Source organism: Cricetulus griseus (assembly GCF_003668045.3).
Source record: "Cricetulus griseus strain 17A/GY chromosome 1 unlocalized genomic scaffold, alternate assembly CriGri-PICRH-1.0 chr1_1, whole genome shotgun sequence".
Classification (NCBI taxonomy): domain Eukaryota; kingdom Metazoa; phylum Chordata; class Mammalia; order Rodentia; family Cricetidae; genus Cricetulus; species Cricetulus griseus.
In genome coordinates this window covers 100,122,396-100,145,051 of record NW_023276807.1, presented here as the reverse complement: position 1 = coordinate 100,145,051, position 22,656 = coordinate 100,122,396, and the positions used below count along the sequence as shown (strand labels likewise).

The following is a 22,656-nucleotide window of genomic DNA, read 5'->3' as shown; positions in this document are numbered from 1 at the left end:
CCAAGGCTCGGAAGCCCAGAGAGGAGACCAGACTTCAAGGCTACATAGCTAAAGCATGGAGATGGAGGGAGGAGAGCCCTGCCTGCAGCAGCTCCTCAGGACTTTTTCAGTCTCTGCTCCCAGCCTGTAGACCCTCAGGCCTGGACTAAGCCATGCAGCCCAGAACATCAAGCTTTTCACGCAGGCTTCCCAGGGTACCACTCTCAACTGAAAACTACTCCCTCATCAGGACCCCCCAGCGAGGAAAGGGTGGAGCGGCACCATGACATGCTTAGCTCCCATAGGTGAGTGCCAGGAGCTCTAGAGGGGTGTCAGCTGGGGATAGAGAAACTTGGAAGAGCCAAGCTAGGCTGACCCAGTGTTAGAATTTAACTCTAGTCTCTGGGGCACAGCAGGTACCTGTCACAAGACACCTCCACAGCCTGCTCAGCTTTTGTTTACTGACTTAATTCCTTCAGATCAAAGGCTGCCCCTTCCTCCCCAAGGGGGGGTAGCGAATTACATTATTTATATTGGAAATGGGCAAGGCTCTATGGGGACTACTCCCTTATGCCCGATAAGAGAAAATTAGGTCACTGCCATCTCTCTTTAGTGTCTGCTGCATGATTCTTTCAACCTAGGTGCCATGGAGAGGGTGAGAGCTCTGTATGCAGAGCTGACCGTGGTCCATCCACAGCCTCCTGTCCTGAATCTCCAGTAAATTATTGACCCAAGTAGAGAGTATTAATGTGGCACAATAACATCCTTCCCGGGCAGCCCCAGGCTGGGTTATCTATCATCTCGTGGGCTCTGCAGCTGGCACTGGGCAAACACCGAGGACAAATAGACCAGATGCAAGGTCATTAAGCTCCAGGTGCAGGGGGTGAGGTGGGGCCCACATGGGGCAGTGGGTATGCCTGGTACTTCTGGCTGTGACTTCCTTGGGTCACCCTAGTCCTTTTCTCTGTGTCCTTCTATTTCAGCCCTCCAGAAGGCACTATTCAGAGAAAGCCAGCACCCTGGAGTGACCACATGTCTAGGTCCTATGCTTAGGACCTTCTAGGCATCATTAATCTCCATAAAACCTTTTTAAAAAGTCCCATTGACGGCAGCAAACATGAAACCACTTGCCTAAGTTGGAATGGCTAGTAAGTGGCTGAGCAGGTGTGGGACCCAGACTAATAGGGACAAGTCAAGAAGGGCTTTGAGTCCCTCTGCTAGGACAAGGCTTGTCCCCAGTGCCCCAGAGGCTGGTGATAAAGAAGATTCCAGATGCCAATGATGGCACATGCTTGCTATCTCAGCACTTGGGAGGTGAGGTGGAAGGATTTCCTTGAGTTCAAGGTCACTCTGGAACAGAGGAAGAGCCTGTCTAAAAGCAAAAACATTCTGTTCCTTCATGCCATTCTTGCTCTTATGTGGCCATACCATGTTTTTCTGAGAAACTGGAATACTTAATTTTTTTTCTTTTTGTTTTTTTGACACATTGTAGACCAGGCTGGCCTCAAACTCACTGAGATCTGCCTGCCTGAGTGTTGTGATTAAAGGCGTGTGCCACTTATGCCTGACATTTAAATTTTTTTTATTATTGTCTTGGAAAACTTAATTTTTTTATTACACGTACTTATTGGGGGATGGCATGCTGTGGTGCTTGGGTAGAGGCTAGAGAACAATTTGTGGGAGTTGGTTTTCTCCTTCCAATATCCCGTGGGATAGAATTTAACAGCAAGTGTCTTTACCCATTGAGCCCTCTTGTGGCTTTGGAGTACGTTTTGTTTCTATTCTTCATCTGCCTGAGGCCCCCGAGGAGAAGTATCACTGTCAATCACTTCTACAGAAGTGACAGAGGACTCTGCCCTGGGGTGAGGGGGTGAGGGCAGTGCTATCTATGGCTAGGCAGAGCTGGTAAGTGGAGGCTGGGGTTTGGGGGTTTTGTGGCTCCCACCTCAAGGTTCTCAGGTGGCTCTGAAGTCTACCTGGCAGCAGCAGGCGAGGTGCTATTCTGGGGTCACCACTCCAGTAAGAGATGGGCATCCAGTGGAGACAGGACAGGAGCCAGCAGGGGTCCTCTCTGAGTCAGATAGAGACCTTGCTGTGCTGATAAACGGTCCCATAATTTGCTAGCACTGCCCTGCCACCACGCTGATGGCTGAAGGAGCTTTCTCCCTACAGGGCTGGGACTGCAGCCTCGGGATCCTGCCATAATGCAGTAATGACAGGCTGCCAGGGAGCCCCACACAGCAGGGAGGGGCGGGGGAGCCCTATTGCTGGAGAGGATGTCTGGGCTGTCTGCAGGGAGACAGAGAGCTGAAGGCAGTGACTTTCTCTTCTCCAGCCTGCAAAGGATTGGATCAGACAAGGTTGCAGCAATTTTCTGCCAAAACCTTCTGCCCTTCTAGACTTGGGCTTCATTACACGTGGGCGACTCTTAATCTGATCTTCCCCATGAAGGCTTCTGGGACACACAGCACTGGGGGACAGCTGCCAGGCACTCCCCACTCACGAAGAACAAGGCAGAGGAGGAAGTGCTGGCAGGGAGGCCACAATGACAGCAGTGGACACTGTGGCACTGGGCTGAGAACACCACAATGAAGCACCAAGGTCCATGCTACCTGGAGTTGACATCATAGGTCAGAACAACCGAAAACACTAGAACTCAGGCAATCTGTTCCACACCATGATGCCAGACAGAGCCTGTCACTCTATGCCAGATGAACACCTGTCATTCCAGCACTAAGGTGCATGAGGCAGGACAGGAAGATGGCGGCCAGCCTGTACTACATAGTGTTTCAAAATAATGGAACTACCAGCCAATGCTATCAGTCCCAGCTCTGCTTGACAGGATGTTAGGTTGTCAGTGGGAGCACTTTGGGCTATTGGAGTTTCTTTAAAAAGTCAGGTAAAAATACTGCTTAAAATGGCCAATACATACAGAGCAATTTCTCTGCTTTGACTGTCCAGGAAGTCAGGCTCCTCCAGTTATTAGAACTAACATTCTATACTTAGGAAGCTTGTATTTAAATTGATCTAGTACAAAAGAGAATGCCTGAAGCCCTGGGTATGAACCCCTGCACCTCCCCCCCCCTCCAGCACCACATAAATCAAAAGTGATATTGCGTGACGATAGTCCTAGCCCTGGGGGTGGGAGGGTGGAGACAGGAAAACAGGAGGTCAAGGTCATCTTCAGCTGTGCAGTGAGACTGAGGGTAGCTTGGGCTACATGAGACAAAAAATTGTTTTGCAAGGCATAGTGACACATGCCTTTAACCCCAGCATTCAGGAAGCAGAGGCAGCTGAATCTCTGGGAGTTTGAGGACAGCCAGAACTTCATAGTGAGATCCTGTGTCAAAAAACAGTGTGGTCTAAACTGGGTGTGGTGGCACACACCTTTAATCCCAGCACTCAGGAGTCAAGGCAGGAGGAGCTCTGAGTTCAAGGCCAGCCTGGTCTACAGATCAAATTCCTAGACAGCCTGGGCTACACAGAGAAATCCTGTCTTGAAAAGCCTTCCCCGGCAAAGAAGCAAAAAACAATCCCCCAACCAGTGTGGTTTAATCAGTTATGAACTCTATATTCAAAGCCAACAAAACATTGCCAAAACTTTTATAACTGTTATAACACCATCCTCAAATATATCTAGTAGTATTTTAACTCAGACCCTGGGAAATATGTATCCAACGGGGCATCGTCACTCAGTGATGGAGACAGACTCTGAAATGCAGTGTTAGGTGATTTCATTGTCTCACACATGTCATAGCGCACTCACAGACTGTCAGTCTCTAGGTTACGCAGCCTATGGAAACACTGGATGTGAGCTGATGCTAATGATAGCATTACAGGGGAGTATGACTTACTTTCTTTTGGAGACAGGCTGGCCTCAAACTCAAAATCCTCCTGCCTCAGCCTCCTGAGGGCTATCCAGGTGTGTGCCAAGGAATATTTTATTTGTGTATGAGTGCCCTGCCTGCACGTATGTGGCTCTGAAGAATATTTGTTCCAGAGGACCCAGCAACCATAAGGTGACACACAACCAACCATCCATAATTCCAGTCCCAGGGGCTCTGAAGTCTTTGACCTCAGTAAATAACAGACACGACATACATGTGGTGCACATATATACATGCAGGCAAAGTATACATAAAACAAAAATAAAGCTAAAAACAAGACACCAGTGACAGAGTCTTGCACTTAGGATTTTTATTTAAACAATCACTTAAATTACAATCACCCCACCCCAAATAGAAAACAGCTTTATGTTCTGGGCCCAACAGGAGTGAGCGGTTCAATAATAAAAAACAAAAAAACAAAAAAACCCAGAGGAATGGAAGCCCATGGGTGCTGCGCTGGCTTGGCCTCAAGGCACCTGAAGAGGCTGGATGTCCACACCCTACCCCCACGACCCCCACGAAGGATGCTTGCACTAGGTGTTTTGAGCCTCTGGCCCTGTTGGCAAGGACAGTTAGTCACTGCTGTTGGTTGTCAGCCTCTGGACTTTTCTGAAAGTGAGGGAGCAAGAGAAACCGGTCTACAAGACAAAACAGTAACTCAAGTAGTGTTTTATGTACATCCATGGGTGTTGTCCAGCAAGGCCTGGCTAGTACATGAATAGCTGAGCAGTGACCTCGGGTCAGAGTGCTGTTGTGACTGAGGTACGACCTTAGTCAGGATATAGAGTGGCCACAGGCCAACAGCAAAGCCTCAGTGTCCTGCACTGAGAAGTGAATGTTTCGGAATCACGGTACCTCTGCACGAGAGCCATTGCAGCTAGAAATTAAAACAGCCAGGGCTGGAGCCCACTTCCTCGGATTGCAGAGACCTTCCTCTTCGACTTTGTAATTGCCTACCAGAAAGGACTCAGCCACAGACTCAAAATGGGCACTGCTTTCAGTCCTCCTCCTACTGGGGCTGGAGACACTCTGAGGACCCCTGCTTCTCTCTCCAGGGAAGCTGAGGTACTCCTGACTGAGTGGGTTTCGGGTCCCACCTATGAGGCAATAGTTACACCTACCACTGCTCAAATACCAGGGTTCCCATGTGGTTATGTAGCTTGGCATTCCCAAAATTTGAGACACAAACAGTAGTTAAGTTAAAAAAAACAAAAACAAGGCCTGGCATAATTTTTATAAACCAGCATCATGGTCCTGTGTCCACAGCCATTGTCAAAGATTCAATTTACAGAGAGGAAGAAAGTCAATCCTGGAAGGAAGTCAGGGATGGATTTCAGGCCGGAGAAGACAGCTCGACATCAGAGCCAGAGCAGACTTGGCAAATGACAGTGTCAAGTCCGGGGTCCTTTGCCTTAGGTTCCAGACTAGAATCCTAACCTAGGTGGCCAAGGAGCTGGGGTGACACTCAGGGGTGGCTACTATGACCAGGTGGCCAAAAGTGCAGCCAGTCAGTGGGAACAAGGTAGAGTGCCTCAGTTTCTCAAAACCAAACTGTACTGTGGAGCATTCCTTTGCTCCCAGACCCTCAACTCAGCTGTCTTCAGTTAATATACATCTCTTCATGGACTGAGACACATGACCTGCTCTATCAGGACCTGAAGGGCTTATCTGGCCACAGGAGGACACCCATTACAAAGAAGGTAGAGCCAATCATGGAGTGTGTGAGCTACATGATACGCATCTGCTGCCCAGCATGGAGGCAACCCATAGGGTTGACCTGTGAGACCACTCAACTGTGAAAGAAGGGCTCTCGGAGAAGACCAGGGCAATGAGGACTAGGTATTAGAGTTGCGAAGAATATGATGGGACAAGCAGCAGGGCTGGAGTTCCATGTGCTGAATGGGATAATGGAGGCCCTAACGGGAATGTGACCAAGAAACCCCTGGCACACCACAGGCAGGTGAGTGAGCCTGAGGGTGTCATGTACACACTGTCCTGTCAGAGCCCGCATGGGCTCCACTCGCCTCCCAGCCCTTCAGCTAGCCACCAGCCTGCTTCCCACCATCAGACAGCTACAACACTGTCTCGGGAGCCTGGCTAACGAACCATCATTGCTGGCTCTAGCCAGCCTGGCCATGCTTCTGCACCATGTCAGGTCCTCATTGTGGAGGAGAGGCACATCTCAGAACCCCAGTGGGGGAGCAGGTAGCACCAGCATGATAGATTTTAGGCAGCCTCCACACTGGACTCCTAAAGCCACTTCCCAAACCAGGTTCTGGAGTGAGCAGCAGGCACTGGGACACTTGCACCACAGTGCCTAGAATGTAGGAAGGATGGCATCCATGCACAACAACAAATACTTCTCAAAGGGGGGGAGGCACAAAGAAAAAAAAAGATGCAGGCCAAGAGAACTAGAACACCTTGAGAGCTCTCTACAGGGCCAGAGTTCAAAACCAACTGCACACAAAGGGGATTGGGCCCCCTATTCGGAGTTCCCAAACAAGCCAGCTCCCTATTGATGGCTCCCAAGGGGCCAGGCCCATCCTGTCGCTGTCAGGAGCAGCAGAAGTGGCAGATCCTGAGGTGGCTGGATCACTGCTAGAGTTCTTCAAAGAAGGCCACTCGGGACTTGGCGCTCTGCAGAGTGAGCTGTAAGAAAGAAGAGAGAAGCTGAAAGGGGCTCTGGGAATCACAGCACAGCCCATCTTGCGGCAGGGAAGGACCTCAAAGGTAGTAGAGGGACAGGGAAGGTTGCCCAAATGGGTGCTCAAGATACCAGTGGTCAACTGACCCCAGGATTCAAATGTAAAATGATAAGTGACATGCCAGAAAGGATGGCTGGTGGGCAGATGCATCACAGAGGGTACATGTCTATCACATGAGCTTTTCCCAGAGGAGAGAGTCTAGTTTATGATTCTTGTGTTTCTTTGGCTCTGAACTCCAACTCTTGTCCTGTGCTGTGTAGTGCACCAGCTTCTCTGGGCTGAGGCCCAGGTTGGTACCACAAACCTTTCAGTTCTTACACCTAGGGCAAGGCACATGGCTTCAGGCAAGGAGGAACTGTGGTCCTAGTTTAGGGTGACTTCCAAGCAGACTCACCCATGGTCTGGAAGCCAAGAGGCAACAGAGTCTCCTTCTCTACAGGACAGGTGCACTGGGCAGTGCCTGACAGGTCACCCTACCTCCTAAGAAGTGTACTAGCCAGGAAAATGGAGAAGGGGAGCAGAGGCAGACACACCTTCCCAAGTCCCTGACTCTGGGGCTGCCTCCCAGCCTCTCCCCAGACAGAAGCATCTGGCATAGGCACCTATTTCTTGCTATTCCTGAAATGGAGGCCTGAGGGGCAAGATTATGTTCTTGATGCAGCCCCAGAGCTCCCCAGAAGTGTGCCAGCAACGGCACTGTCCGTCTCCATCCCCCAAACATTTACCTTAGAGCCTGGCTCCGAGCAGGAGAACAGACTGAGTGGATGGAATGGGATATGGGCCACAATTGTATATAAAGGGGAGACAGGAGGCTGACTGTTTCCATTCCAGCTCACTGTGTGGCCTCAGTAAACACCCTTGCCATCTCCGAACCTCATGCCTCTGGAGGTAAGCCATAGGGCAGGTTAGCTGGTGGGGTCTTTCCCTGAGCCCTGGGTAGTTTCAGCCTGAAGAATCCGCTGTACTCACCAAAGCTCTACAAAGGGCAGGAGAGGGAGACTGTGAACCCACCTCACCATCAAAAGACAGGCAGCATTAGTGTGCGCAAAATGAGACAGCTTGAGAGCCGACTCTTTAAATCCTGCCAAATCTTTTGGCCTTGAAGTTCCCGACTAACAAGCTGGATGCAAGGAGGCATCTGAGCTGTTTTCTTCAGCGGAACCAATTCCAGAAGCTCTATGGAAGCCCAGTTCTGCCAGGAATGCAGAGGGCTTTTCTTTGCTGAGGCAAACACCCTCCAAACGGGAACTGCATTTGGCTAGGTTTTCCCATAGTGCCAGCAGAGAGGGGACCAGGGAGGTAAAGGAGAAGATGGTGCCAGAGATCTAGGACAAAAGTCCTCTATGGGGAGGGCTTATATCAAAAGGTGTCCCCACACTTCCGGAACAACCTCAGGAAATTTCTGGGAATAAGGAGCCTGCAGGCAGGGATAGGATATACCCACAGCCACTTCCAGTGAAATCTAAGCACAGTAATACCCAAGAATCTGTCCATGCAGTGACCAGGTCACAAACCTATTGGTATCAGTTCCCTATGGTGACACAGGGCAATGCAGCCCCTTCTCTGGGTGGCAGAGGCAACACTTAGCATCCACCTGGTTCACACTGAGAACTCATCAGCTGCCTTTCCTAACTGTAGCATCAAACCCTTTCTAGGGGAAGCAAATCAGAGCAGAGCCCTGGTTAGATAAGATGCAGGCAGAAGAAGGGCCATGAACTGTGCCAGCCTCTGAGCCAGGACAGACACTGCCCTGAGAGGCCTGGATACTTCCCCAGGCATGACGCCCAGGCTGTGGGGGGCCTCTGAAAGCCTCTAGACTGTTTCCACAATGTTGGCTCCAAGAATTCCTGGATCCACTACCCAAGCATGCTGGCTGTCCCCTCAAGGTGCTTGGGGAGGGTTTTGGCAGCATCCGATTCCAGGTACTCAAGCATGTACTTGTTAGGATGCAAAGCTCTCTTTTTGGGAAGCTGCTCCTCCCAGAATCTCACCGCTGCCTCACTGCAGGGTAGATGACCTCTTCTCTCACCAGAGGGTCTGTTCTGAGTACAGAGGAACACAACCAACACTTCAGTGTCATGCAGATGAGTGACCTTACAGGGTAGCTGAGAGCCTCCTGTGGTCACCGCCCAGATCAGAGGGAGGCCTGACTGCTACTTCCCCACCTTCTACCCTTACCATACAGTTCCTGGCACTTCTAATTCCATCAGGAAACCCAAAGTCTGAGGAATTTATAGTGTGTGCTCACTTCCCACTTCTGGAATGCTTCCAGTGGCCACCTCTGACTGCTTCTCCCTCAGAAGTATCCTTTATCTTAAGACATCAAATGCCCCGCTCCTGGCAGGACCGGAGGGCAGAGCTCATCAGGAGGGAAGCGGTGATTCAAGGGTATTTCGGGAGAAGCCTTGAGCTCCTCTCTTTAGTATGCACTCAAGGTATCCATGAAGGAGGCCAAGAAACCCTGGTTTTGGGGCACTGCCACTTGTTTCTATGGACTGTGCTCCTGGTTAGGCTCTCTGTGACACAGGCAGGGGTCATCCTAGAAAGCTGGTTATATACTACAAGCAGGAGGTGTTCACGAAAGGAAAAGCTCAGGCTCAGAGGAAGTGACATTGTTTAAGTCCTTCATAAAACCAGCCAACTATTTTCCTGGGTTTCTTGTGAGACTCTCACATCCAAAAGTCCATGAGTCCATGACAACCTTGGGCCATCTTGTTGCTCAGTGATAGGATTGGATCTCTATGCACAGCAGAGTAACATCTCTGCTTTAAGAGCCAGAGAGTGCCACAGAGATCACCCTACTAAGATTCCAGCCTTAGCAGGGCATGGTGACGCAGAGGCAGTGGCCTCTGATTTCGAGGCCAGCCTCGTCTACAGAGAGACAGTTCCAGGACAGCCACGGCTACAAAGAGAAACCCTGTCTTAAAAAACAAAACAAAAAAACAAAAAATAAAACAAACAAAAGATTCCAGCCTCATTTCCTTTCACAGGAGCCTCATATTATGCCACACTGAGTTGAGAGTTGAACTCACCCAAGTCCCAGCCACAATGTTCATATGCACTCTTTGGCTGTGGAGGTAGGGTGCAGAATCCCAGCTACAGTGTTCAATATGTATCCTTCGGCTGTGGAGGCAGCCCCTTGAATGTGGGGTACAGACTCTGCTCATACCACTAAGATACCCGGGAGACTGTCTGGGCAAGGAGAATTCTCTATTTCATCAGGCAGTGGATATGCTACCAGGTCCAGTGCTCCATGCTGGGAACTGCTTTCTGAACAAGCTAGCTGAGCTCATGCTGACCAGTGACCATCCTACTATGCACAGTCCTTCAAAACTCACACTGGATCCAGACAAGGTCAACCACAGTCATCTGGACATCAGACCTTGCTCCTCTGGATGGCTGGGAACCACGAGTTCCCTGAAGATGACTAAAGAACATGCAGCCTCTTCTCCAGGCACTAGGCTGACCTGCTGCTCTCTTTAGCTGTCTCCACATCTGATTGGAATCAGCCCTGTGAATAATACAGGAGGAATTAAGTTCTCTCCTGACCGAACCAGCCGTTAGCCTGTCACTAATCCAATCTCAATCTGAAGAGACCAACTTCCTTTTCTTTCTCTGTGGCAGAGCTGTGTGGCTTTGTTTCTATCGTAAGGGCCCCTGATCTTCCTTCCCACTTCAGCACACACAGACAGGCACTGGAAGAAGCACCCTTTCTCCTACCCACCACTTACCAGCCTGTGGAAAGGGAGTCACTTAGCAAAGCAAGGTCACTTTGTGTTATTATGTGACAAAAACTGGCAATTCATCAACTCTAAACAAGTCTGGATTTGGTAGATACATCTGCCTCTTTAAACAGACAGGAGTGCCAAGCATGGTGAACACACCTATAATCCCAGCACTTGAGAGGCAGAGGTAGGAGGAATATTACAACAAGCTTGAGGCCAGATCGGCCAGAGCTACACAGCAAGACCCTATTTCAAATACCAAACCCAACCCAAACGAACAAAAGACAGAGACACACTGGCACATGCCTGTAATCCCAGGATTCAGGAGGCTGAGACAGAAACATTCTAAATAGTAAGTTCAAGGGTAGCCTGGACAACATAGATCCTGTCCTAAAAAACAACACAACAATAACAACAACAAAAAAAAAAAAAAAGAAGAAGAAGAAGAAAAGAAAGAGGAAAAGAATAAAATTGGCTGGATATACTGGTGTTAACCTTTAAATGTCAGCACTAAAGAGGCCGAGGAAGGAGAACATCTGAGTTTGAGGCCACCCTGGATTACATAGTGAGTTCCAGAACAGCCAAGGTTATATACAGAGACCCTGTCTCAAACAACAACAACAACAACAACAACAACAAAAAGAAAAACAAGCTGTCTCTTGTTTACTGTATGACAAGACCTCCATCAAGATGCTCCTGAGAAACAGCTCTAGGGCTGGCAGACAACAAACCTGGAAGGTACCTGTAACCACAGTTGCCCTGCTGATGGTCTAGAAGGGAGGAGTCTTAACTACTAAGTTTCTTCCAACATTGGCTCCAAGAGTGCCCCCTGCTGGAAACCCACTGTGAGAAAGCAGACTGCCAACTCCACCCACCTCTCCTCTAAAAGTCCTTTTGGGGACCATTTTCCAGAGTGGCAGGCGGGTAACTAAATGTATTCCAGCATGAAGCCTGCAGCAGCAAGGCTGCTTGATTAAGAATGAATTACACTTTCATCAGCACAGAAAGAAAATTGATTCACAAGGCTGCATTGTGACAATCTTGTCCTAATGCAAAAGGGAGTAGCGAGGCAGCCAGGACAGAGGCACTTTGGTTATCAGTGGGGAGAAAGGAGGCTCTACAATTAAGCGGAAAGAACAAAACTAATCAGGGCACCAGGATTCCTTAAACTAGTCTCTGGGGGCCTTGCCTCAATCCACTTATCCCCAGGGAGAAGAGGAAAGTGGGAGGGGCTGTCTAATTCATTTTAAATAATAAGGCCTACAGTACCGACCCCATTTTAGATACTAACCTAATAACTCCCAGTGCTGAGACTCAGCTCATCCCATAAAAAGGCAGTGGAATTGAAATGCAAGCCCTAAAATCATGTTATACTTCCTCTCTGCCACTACATATTGAAAATGAAGGAGCGGGGGAGGGCAGAGACAGAAAAGGACATGCAGATTCTCTGGCATGAGGATGCACAGGGAACAAGCAGACTCGAGCAGAAAGGTGACAGTCAAAGCCAGCACCAGCAGATTCAACACCATCTTCATTTGGGTAAGATGAACATTCCCCTTTCTAAACTGGAGACAAGGTGGGGAGTGCTGACAAAGGGAGAGGGCACTACTAAAAACCATGCACACTCAACTCTTCTGCAGTCTTGCTTGCCTTCTTCATGATGTGTGCATGGAGACAGCTTCCACATGCTTCTCCCTAAACAGAGGTGGAATGAGAGGCCATAGCCATCCCAATGAACAAATCCACTTCCTTTACAGAGAATCTGCCAGGAAACCCCAGGGGAAACCGATCTGTACTAACCCACAGGGACATAAAGCAGCAACAACATGCCTGGGAATGCCTGCCTGCCTACCTGTCTCTCTGCTGCCTGTGATGCTACTCTGTTCATCCACCTAACAAACGAACTCATCAGCCTGATTCACCTCACTGGGCAGGTAGAGGCTAAATGATCTCTACCAAGTACTCTGGGCAAAAGCCTTAGGAAAGAGGTCCAGATCTCCAAAGAGAAATCATGGCAAGGCTCATAAGAACAGAACCCGGAGCCTGCAGAATGAGTTTGCATCTCTGCTTTTCCTTCCCACTGTTGTGGCAACAAATCAGGTGCCCTGGGAGCGCTGTGCTGAAACGAAACATATCTTCAGAGCCAAGGGGCCAAATGGAATGTTTTACTGCATCAAATAAGGCCCAATAATGGCCACAGGCACTTTCAAATGTCATAAAACATTCTAGGCCACAAGGCAGGGATTGTAGGCTCAACACTTCCCAAAGCAAACTCCTTTACAGTGTAAAGCTTCCCAACCAGGATCAGGCTGTAGCCATAGATAGAGACTGGCTGACTCTTCTATCTTGACCTACCTGCAACAAGCAAGAAAACCACAGCCCTCAGCAGCCACAGGACTCTTGGAAACTGTGTTAGGAATAGCTTTCAGGAGTGAGCCCACAGGATGACAACCAAGAAGTACACCCTGTTTTGTTTTTGTGGGAAGTGGGGGGAGTGGGGGGGGGTTGAGACAGGGTTTCTCTGTGGCTTTGGAGGCTGTCCTGGAACTAGCTCTTGTAGACCAGGCTGGTCTTGAACTCAGAGATCCACCTCCCTCTGCCTCACAAGTGCCGGATTTAAAGGTGTGCGCCATCACCACCCAGGGTTTTTTTTGTTTTTGTTTTTAAATCTTATATGTATGAGTGTTTATCCTGTATATGTATCTGTGCCTGCTGCACAAGGAGGTTAGAAGAGGATGTCTGATCCTTGAGCTGGAGTTACAGATGGTTGTGAGCCGGGGGGGGGGGGGGGGGGGCTGGGAAGCAACCTGGGTCCTCTGTAACAGCAGTCAGTGCTCTTAAATGCTGAACCACCTCTGCGGTCCCAGAAGAGCTCTTTTAAGACCAGCCCTCAAGCCAAGATTGGTGTCACATGATTTTAATCCCAGAACTCAGGAAGCAGAGGCAGGTGGATCTCTCTTAGTTTGAAGCCAGCCTGGTCTATAGAGTGAGGTCCTGGACAGCCAGGCTATGTAGAAGACCCTGTCTCAAATGACAAAAACAAAACAAGACCAGCTCTTAAGGTCATATGTGTACTTCCACAGAGCCTGGGCACTGAGAAAGGGTCCTGGGGCGACGCAGTTTTTTCTGGGTCTTCTGTGCTCACATCTAGCCTTGCTGCTGCTCCCTCCTCACTTCTCTCTCCCCTCTTCCCTGAATGGAAGATTCTGGAGCCCGAGGAGCCAGTATGCAGGCTTTTACGTCAGGACCGAGGGTCTTCTACCAGACAATGCTCATTTCTAAAGCAATCAGGGCACTCAGCCTACAGGTTTACAGTGAAGCCTAGACATGAACTTCTCAGCAGCAGTCTTTGAGGTTAGCCATGTATACCAGAGGTAACCAAGGAGGCCTGGTTGCTTGTTTTAATTGTGGAAGATGCCTTTCACACACATTCAATTTTCCCTGTGATTTATCACTTCTCCAGGTGCCTGAAGTGTTCTACTTCATTTCGAAAGCCCTGCATCTCCAAGGAGACTCTGCAGAAATTGAAGATGACATTGACGTTGGACTTTTCTGTCTTCCTGATCCAGGAGAGGCAGCTGGGCTTCCCATAAATGTCAAAGCTCTGCTTTTCCTGCTCCTCCACAGTGGGACATGCAGTCTAAGCCATCTACAAATGAAGTAAGCCTTTTCAGCTCCATGACCCCCATAATTCCTTAGAAACCCTCTGCTCTGTTGGAGGTTATGGGCATGAGAATGATGACTTGTTTGCTGGCTCTTTGATCAACTCCAGATCAGGAGACTGAAGTAAGAATCTTGAGACTGACAGGATGGCAAGGGTACCTGCTCCATGATGTTTTCACCTCCAGAGTATGGTGACTGAGCTAACTCACACCTGGCTACCACTGTCAGCAGCACTCTGGCTCTGAAGCCCAAACCCTTGGTCCTAAGGTGGCCTGTGTGCCCACTCATCTGGATTGCTGGGTTCACTCTGAAACTCAGGGCCCATATGCCAGGAACACGTGTCTCTCTCTCCCTCTGAGAGTAAAATAAACCCTGGTTCCCCAGGGCAGCTTGCTGACTCAGATGCCAATGCCACACCAGTTGCACTGATCACCAATCGGGAAAAGTGGAACATAAGATTAGCAGGAGGAGAAAAAAAATCGTAACCTTGTAGGCCCAAAGCAAACTGGAAGAGGAGTCAGAAAAGCCAGTTCTGGCTCTAGAAGTTTTTCACATCCATCACATGTCAGTTAACACATCTAGTGCTCACTGCCAGTGTAGACTTCAATGTGGTAGTGCAACTCATAATTCCTCCTTCCTCCCCATCACTGGTCCACAAGCAGATGTTCATTTTCATACAGTTAAACCCTCACTGTGCACTAAGTGCCTCATGTGACTTCTCTCATTTAACCTTAAAACAATCCTGGGGGTTGGGGGAAGGAGGATGATGATGATGGTGGTGGTGGTGATGATATAATGGTAATGATTTGAAGCAGGGTCTCACTGTGTAGTCCTGCCTAGCCTGAAACTTGGTAGGTAGATCAGCTGGCCTTAAAGTCACAGAGATCTGCCTGCCTAGGATGAAAGGTGTGTGACACTATACTTGGCAGATTATTTTTATGATCTCTGTTGCTATTGGGATCTAATACAGGGCCTCATGCATGCTAGCAAGTATTCTTTCATTGTCCCTTTTCTTTGAGACAATATTTTGCTTTGTTACTCAAGCTGTCCTTGAACTTGTGATTCTCCTGCTTCAGTCTTCTAAGAAGCTGGTTTATAGGTGTGAACCATTGCCAGGCTTCATTTATCTTTTACAATAAGGATTCTATCTCTTAAAAAAGCAAAAACTGGGGCTGGAGAGATGTTTCAGTGATTAAGAGTACTGACTGCTCTTCTAAAGGACCAGGATTCAATCCCTGGCACCCACATGGTGACTCACAACCATCCGTGTAACTCCAGTTCCAGAGGATCTGAAGCCTTCTTCTGGACTCTTTGGACACCAGGCACAAAAATACTATAAAGACATACATGCAGACAGTATATTTGTACACATAAAAATTTTAAAAAGGAATGCAAAAGTTATTGAGAAAGGACAAGAACCCCACTTCTTGACATTCTACTAAGTGTCAGGTCCAAAAGAAACTCAAAGCAAATGGCTAACTGTGGTGTCTATTAGCACACCACAGCACAAGCTACCCTACAGGAACACTCAGGACCGGTGGTTCTTCCACCCATCTCCCTGTCCTAAACATTCCCAGCTCATGGGCTTCCCTTCCCTCCAGCTTCTGGCCATTTCAGCCACGTGCTTTCTTGGTCCCTCTTGATCTCCTTTGCCTACTTCTCTCTCTTCCTTCCTCTCTTGCTCTCCCCTAACCTCCTCTCAGGGCCCAGTCTAGTCTGCTGGCCATGTTCAGTGTCCTATTTTCTCTCCCTGCTCTGGACTCTTCCAGATGCCCTGGCTGCACTCACCCTCATGTCTCCAATAAAAACTTCCTCAGCCATACCTTGGAGCAATCATGCCCTCACTCTATATACTGAGAATCCAAACCCTTGAGCTAGCTTCTTGGTGAGGCAAAATAGTGAAAGCAAGACCATCACCCCTGGATTGCAGCGAGACATCTATTCTTGAAGAAACCTATGACCAAAACTCACGAAAACAGAACAAAAGTCAAAGTTGCCAAGTTTGGACACAAGGTAATAGGTTCTCAGGAGACTGAAAACTCTCCAAGTCACCATCAGCCTTTACATTTCTGTGGTGGTTTGAATAGGAATAGCTTCCATAGGCTCATATATTTGGATATCTGGTCATTAGAAAGTGGCACTACTTGACAGGGATTAGGAGGTCTGGCCTTGTTGGAAGAAGTGCAGCCTTGTTGAAGGAAGTGTGTTTCTAAGGTTGGGCTTTGGGGTTTCAAATGCTCAAGCCAGGCCCAGTCTCTCTCTCTTCCTACTACCTGCTGGGATGTAGAACTCTCAGCTACTCTTCAGCACCATATCTGCCTGTATGCTGCCATGCTTCTGCCATGATGATAATGGGCTAAATTACACCTCTGAAGGTAAAAGCCAGCTCCAATTAAATGCTTTCTAAGAGCTGCCATGGTTATGACATCTCTTCACAGCAACAAAAACCCTGACTAAGACAGTCTCTCATCCCCAGTGTCAAAACAGAGCTCTTCCCTTGATACGTAGGTACTCACACTTCCAAAGCCAGAAGGCTCACTTTTCTGCTAGGCTAGCATTGGTTCAGATGGTGGGAATGATTTGTGAGCCACCTCTACACAGGCTGGCGCCCGTTAATCATGACCCCTGGTTACTAGCCATAGGGACTAGTGAATGAAACATTCCTCCAACTTCCTGGACAACAAAACCATTATTCGGTCTAGACTTGCTGAAAGAACTTACATCATATTGAAAGCCAAGTTCTTGATTTTTAGTAGCCCCTGGTTAATCAGAATTCTCAATTAGATAGAGTCTAGCAACCCGTTTTGAAAATAACTTCACATTAAGACATTCATGTAAGTGAATGAATGAATGAATGAACGAATGAACAAACGTTTCCATATGCAGCCACTCATTGCTTGATGACTGGGTCATGCTGTGACAAATGTGCCATTAGATGATCTTATCACTAGGGGAAAAATCATAGAAGGTGCTTTTTACACAGACTAAAATGGTTGCAATGCCACTGGATAATACAAACTTACAGAACCACTACTGTGTACTCAGTCACTGGCCAAATGGGGCTATGGGTATATGTTTAAAAATAATACAAAGCTGACTAAAAAGGAAACTTCCTTTGTTTAAAACAACTCAGTGAGAACTGATGAGCAAAATTAGGACCCTGAAGAATGCAAATATTCTGTATCACACACAAAAAGGATGACCCCACATTCACATGAAGCTGCTTAATTTTATGCAGGGAACATCTGATGCACAGGGTAAAAAAAAAAAAAAAAATCAGGATTTTCTGCTTGCTCTGTGTTAACCAGAGTTCGTGAACTATCACAGATCCACTTGGGCAGAGATCCACCTGCTCGCCTGTTCTGATGGTCTGCTTAAAGCACACCCTGCATGGTGTTAGGGTAACAACACCAAAGTGAACATGAAGCTGAAAAATAGGAGTCCATTCACTGTCAGGCTCAAATGACTCTCAGATTAGTGTTCATGCATGGATTCTTGGGACCTCTGAAAGCTCTTATTCACCTAATGAAAGATTTGCCTGGGACTTAATAGTTAACCTTCTTTGCTGGGACAATGAGCAAATAGGAATCTCCTAGGTAGAAAGTTCAGAGTTTCATTGACTTAACTAAGTGAGGATGCTAAGGGTCATAGCCTATAATCCTGTCAGAAAGTGTCAGAGGCACAGTGGCATTGGGATGACTGGGAATTAGGTGATAACAGAGGTAGGGTGACATTTTAATACTGGGCAAAATAAATTCCTTCTACTGCCTAGGCATGTTGAAAGAATAATCTGCAATGCTTTAATTAACTGACTCAACACAAATGCTGTTTGCTCATCTCCGGGGTATTTGCAATAGGACTGTTGCAGATGAGATTGTCCATGCACAGATCCCTCCATGCTGTGGGAAGATGAGGGGTGGGGTGGAAACCAAAGTGGCCTTTAGAGCACCCATGGGACAGCCAGCTCACTGCAACTGGCTTAAAGACACACCAGTGCTCTGGGTTTGCTGCCCTAGGGAAGAAAAGGGGCATCCAGAGAATGGGAAGTTTGAGAGGAAAATGAGAACGAGTGACCCACACCCAAAGCCATCAGCTGTGATAAGTCTGCAGAGTGCACACCACAGAGCAGGAGTGATCTCATACAGAGCCACCAGTCTTAAAAGATTCAGAATGTACCCCATTTCCATGCTAGAGTTATCTGTCAAAGGAGTACACCACCAAGAAGACAAAGGACTTGGAGACAGATCTGACTGGACAGGAAGCCATGACCTTCCGCAGCCCAACAGTGACACGGGATAGACAAAGCAACCAGTCCTGCAGCCCCATGACATGCTCTTCAGAATGAGGCAGCCTTCTGGACCCTAGAGGCTGGTCTGGGTCCCCCATGGTAGACACCTGCTCTCACCCTTAAAGCATGCTGTGGCCAGGCCCGAGGCTTTGCCTGCCCTCGGGAGGGATCTACTGGCCCAAGGACAGAGACAGGCAAGCTCATGCATGGGTTAGTATAACAGACGGCAGGACCATCACCACAGACAGAATACCTGGGAATAACCTACTTTGAGGACTCAAATGCAGATAGGTCTTCTGCCTTGGGCTTGAGGCTAAACCAGCAAAATAAAACGAAAAAAAACAAAGACATACCCTGTGAAATCAAAATGCCATACGTGCCATTTGCAAAATGTTCAGAATCAAGACAAGTGACTTCATATACTTTCATGGCTTGAACACAGGCCTCTGGTTTTCAGCACTCCAGGCTTTTGTGGCTGAGAGCCCAGGTTACCACAGAGCAGCAGCACAGGCTACTGCTCAGGGTATCCAGATGACAAGGAGGCAGGATGAGGGGTCTGAAGTTGCTCCCTCAGGGCTGTTTTGGCTTAAGGATAGAGGCCTCCATATATTTTTTTGTTTTTGTTTTTTGAGACAGGGTTTCTCTGTGTAGCCCTAGCTGTCCTAGAACTTGCTCTGTAGACCGGGCTGGCCTCGAACTCACAGAGATCCAACTGCCTCTGCCTCCCAAGTGCTGGGATTAAATGTGTGTGCCACCACTGCCTGGTGAGGCCTCCCTTTATGAAATAGGCAGGGTCTTATATAGCTCAGGCTTAACATGAATTTTCTATGTAGCCAAAAATGACCTTCAATCTTCCTGCCTCCTCCTCCTGAGTTCTGTGGGCTACCATGCCTGGTTTTAACTACCTTTGATGTTTAATAATTTTGTTTGAAAGGAGAAACCCAGAAAACAACAGGCGCTGGGGGAAATAGTGTGTGGTGTGTGGCAACGCCTCCCCTGGTAGGTTATGGTATTGGGAGTAGTTCTCTACTTGGTGTCCACTGTAACATGTTAAGAAGTAGAGCTCCCGACTCCGTGTGTGTGTGTGTGTGTGTGTGTATGTGTGTATGTGTATGTATGTATGTGTGTATACACCCACACACCAGTGAAATGTAGGGAGATATGAGTTTCTCTGGATTTCCAGTGACAACTTAATCACTGAAAACAGAGACAGTCCTTAAACTGGAGACTGCTGACTGAAATAAAGAGTAAAACTTAACTACATTAGTTATCATTCAAACTCAAAGGAGAAAAGGGTCTTATTCTGTAGCCCAGAATGGCCTTGAACTTGCAATCCACCTGCCATTCACTCCTAAATGCTAGCGTTACAAGAGTATGTCACCACACCAATCACTTTATAACCCCTGTTTTACAGGGACAATCAGCTAAAAGCATTAACTTTCCAGAAAAAACTTCCTGCTTTGCCCAAATAAGAGATATGTACATTCTCAGCCTGATAACGAGGACTGAGTAACTTCTAAAGTGATGAGCACTCTAAATATCAGGAGAGGCAGATGAGACTCTGAGCCTCCTAAATAAAGTCTCATCTTCTTAAACATTACAGCTCTCCTATATTCTGCCTTTTAAGTATGAAAATGTTGGACATTCATAACATGGTCTTACACAAAGACGAGAGGGGACTCCATTCAACAGCCTTTAATTCATTCTGCTCTCTCATTAATTAAGGCAGTTCCTTGGGCATAAGTTCCACTGGCTTTAAAGACAGAATCACTTTAGTGCTCAGTGATAGATCAAAACCCATCCTCAAACAGGGACTCATCTCATCAGAGCTTTTAACACAAGCTCCACTTCCATCAAGCCAATGGGTTCATGGTCATTGGCAGATTAAATTCTTTCTGTCAGGAGTTGAAAAATCCCCTCAACTAAGTACATGTTAAAAAAGAGAGAGAGAGAGAGAGAGAGAGAGAGAGAGAGAGAGAGAGAGAGAGAGAGAGAGAGAAAGAAAGAAAGAAAGAAAAGAAAAAAAACAAGAGTCTAATGACTGGGCTCTTGAGGAAACTAGATGCCAACCTCATATTTCATTAATAAGTATCCTGTTCATCAAAACCCAGGGACTAGGGTACCTTTTTAATGGTATTGTGCTTGCTACTGGTGCCGCCCCTGTCTGAGTTCTCGTTGTGTAGGATATCCAAGGCTGTCTCCCTCTCTTTGAGTTTCAAGGCCTCGATTTCCGTCTTGAGTTCATTGAGCTGCTCTTGCAGATGCTTGCTCTTCTCCATGTACTCCACTCTGTGGCAAGAGGAAACCATGCATCAGAACTGGGCAGACACTGAGGCATGGAAGGGATGCATCATAACTTACAAGCTGTTCGGTATGATAGCCAGGAGCAGCCTGGGGTTCACACCTGAACCTGGCCACGCAGAAGCCAAGGGAGCTTGGGCTACCCACTTAACTGCAATAATCTCTTTTCCACATCAGTGCAATTGGGATAATAATTACAGAGCCTCTGGTCAGGAAGAAATGAAGTGTAGGAAGAAAGCCCTGTATAAACTTTCAGAGTGTTCTCCAAATAACCCTGCCACAGACAGCTTTCAGTTCTGTATGAAGAATCACATCAAACAAACCTCCTGAATCCCAAAACACTCTTCTGTTTCTGCCCCTCCTGAAGCAGTCAACCAAGAGATCTACTCTCCCACTTATCCTGAGACCTTTAGGAAAAGATGGCAGACACTCACTCAGCCAACACTGAGAAAAAACAGGTCTCCACTTTCACCTGAAGAGGTTAAAGTGTTTAACCATAAGAGCATGAACAGAAAACCATATAACACAAATATAAGGAAACATTCTGAACAGATTACAGCAGCCAGTCAGTGGGCTCTGCCAGCCTGTGTAGGAAATAAGTGCTATGGGCTGAATGTAGTGCTGTCCCATTCATAGACTGTGGCCAACTCACTCATGTATTAGGAGGTGATGCCCTGGGAAGTAACTAGTTCAGCCTCATGATGGGATTTGTGTCCTTAAAAAAAACAAAAAACACCCTAAAGAGATCCTGACACATACGAGTACACAGCAAGGGCCATCTATGAACAGGAAGAGTACTCTCATTGAACTCTGAGTTGACAATACCTTGACCTTGGATTTCTAAGCCTTCAGAACTACGAGAAGTAAATTTCTGTTGTTTATAGGCTTTCCAGCTTCTGGCATTTTGTTATAACAGCCAAACACACTAAGTCAGTGAGAAAATACAAACTATAAAAAAACCAAGGCACAGGACAGGATGTGGCCTTATGCTGATCACAACCACATAAACATGTACATCTGGACAATAAGAAAGGGACTCAGTCTGATGCTGACAGCAGCGGCTCTGGATCACAGCTCCTTAGCTGTTCTCAGTAGAGGGATCAAAGGAGGATAGCCTGGTTTATGATGGTTCATGCTGGACTGCAGAGCCCTATTCTGAGAGTACCACAGTGAGTAAGGGGTTTCAATCCTTGTCCTGCTCCTCATCAACTATGTGATGCTGGGTGACTCATTAAGTCTATTCTCTTTTATATAATTAGAACACTAAAACTGTTTTTTTGGAAATAGGGCCTCATGTAGCTCAGGCTAGACTTGAATTTGTTAAGTAGCCAAAGATAATAATGCAGTTCTGATCCTCATATCTCTATTTCCTGAGAACTAAGATTACTGGTGTAGGCACCATGCCTGACTTATACTGTGCTGGAGATTAAACTCAGGGTTTTGCACATGTTGGGCAAGCCCTCTACCAACTAAGCTATATCACCAGTCCCTAAAACCTGCCTTTGATGCCAGTGGGATATTTGTTGACTAGTATGAGTTAAATAAGACAAACCCTAAAATGCCCAGACTTACAGGTGCTCAACACATAGGGCCTCCGTGATTGTTCTCTGCCAGCTGTGGCACTATTAACCAACTTACTCAAGGACTGAGGGGGATCTTACTTAGATTTCATCTACCACGGGATTCCTCTCCATCTCTGCTTCACTTCCGCTGACCACAAAGTGGAGGTGGAGGGCACTTGACAGAAGCAGCTGTGGTTTGGCTGGTTGCCAGCAGGACCCACGCTTTGCTCAGCCTAGAAACCCTGTTTTGTTTTTTGTTTTCTTTTCCTTCACCTTTGTTTTAGACATAGGAACCACTGCTGAAGAACATGACCAGAAGAAAACTAGTTAAGCACTATGTGAACAACAGTCTGACTCGGGGACTTACCATGATCCAGTCTTTTTGTCAGTCAAGGTTTGAACCACTATAAATTCCAGGCCACCAATCAAATGTTATTTTTCTTCTGGGGACACTGACTACTGTCCTGATCGGTCATCTTTAATTTCTAATTAGGAAATTTGTTCTCCTAGTGGGTGACAACAGAGCAAACCTTTGCAGGGATAATG

At 47.4% G+C, this 22,656-nt stretch overlaps 1 protein-coding gene across 5 annotated transcripts in view; it reads right to left on the bottom strand.

Moving 5' to 3' along the window:
* Nucleotides 1-4,154: 4,154 nt before the first annotated feature.
* The window catches only part of Nf2 (neurofibromin 2), an 88,164-nt gene continuing 69,662 nt past the window's right edge, over nucleotides 4,155-22,656 (bottom strand). For 2 of the 5 annotated variants that reach the window (XM_027387340.2, XM_027387343.2), the window contains 2 exons: nucleotides 20,371-20,536; nucleotides 4,155-6,515 (listed from right to left, as the gene is read on the bottom strand). In XM_027387340.2, coding sequence (XP_027243141.1) covers nucleotides 6,465-6,515; nucleotides 20,371-20,536 — 217 coding nt within the window. In that variant the 3' untranslated portion in view covers nucleotides 4,155-6,464. Of the gene's footprint in view, nucleotides 6,516-18,432; nucleotides 18,561-19,747; nucleotides 19,753-20,370; nucleotides 20,537-22,656 lie in introns of those variants that run through there. The other 3 variants (XM_027387342.2, XM_027387341.2, XM_027387344.2) reach the window with 3 other exon arrangements.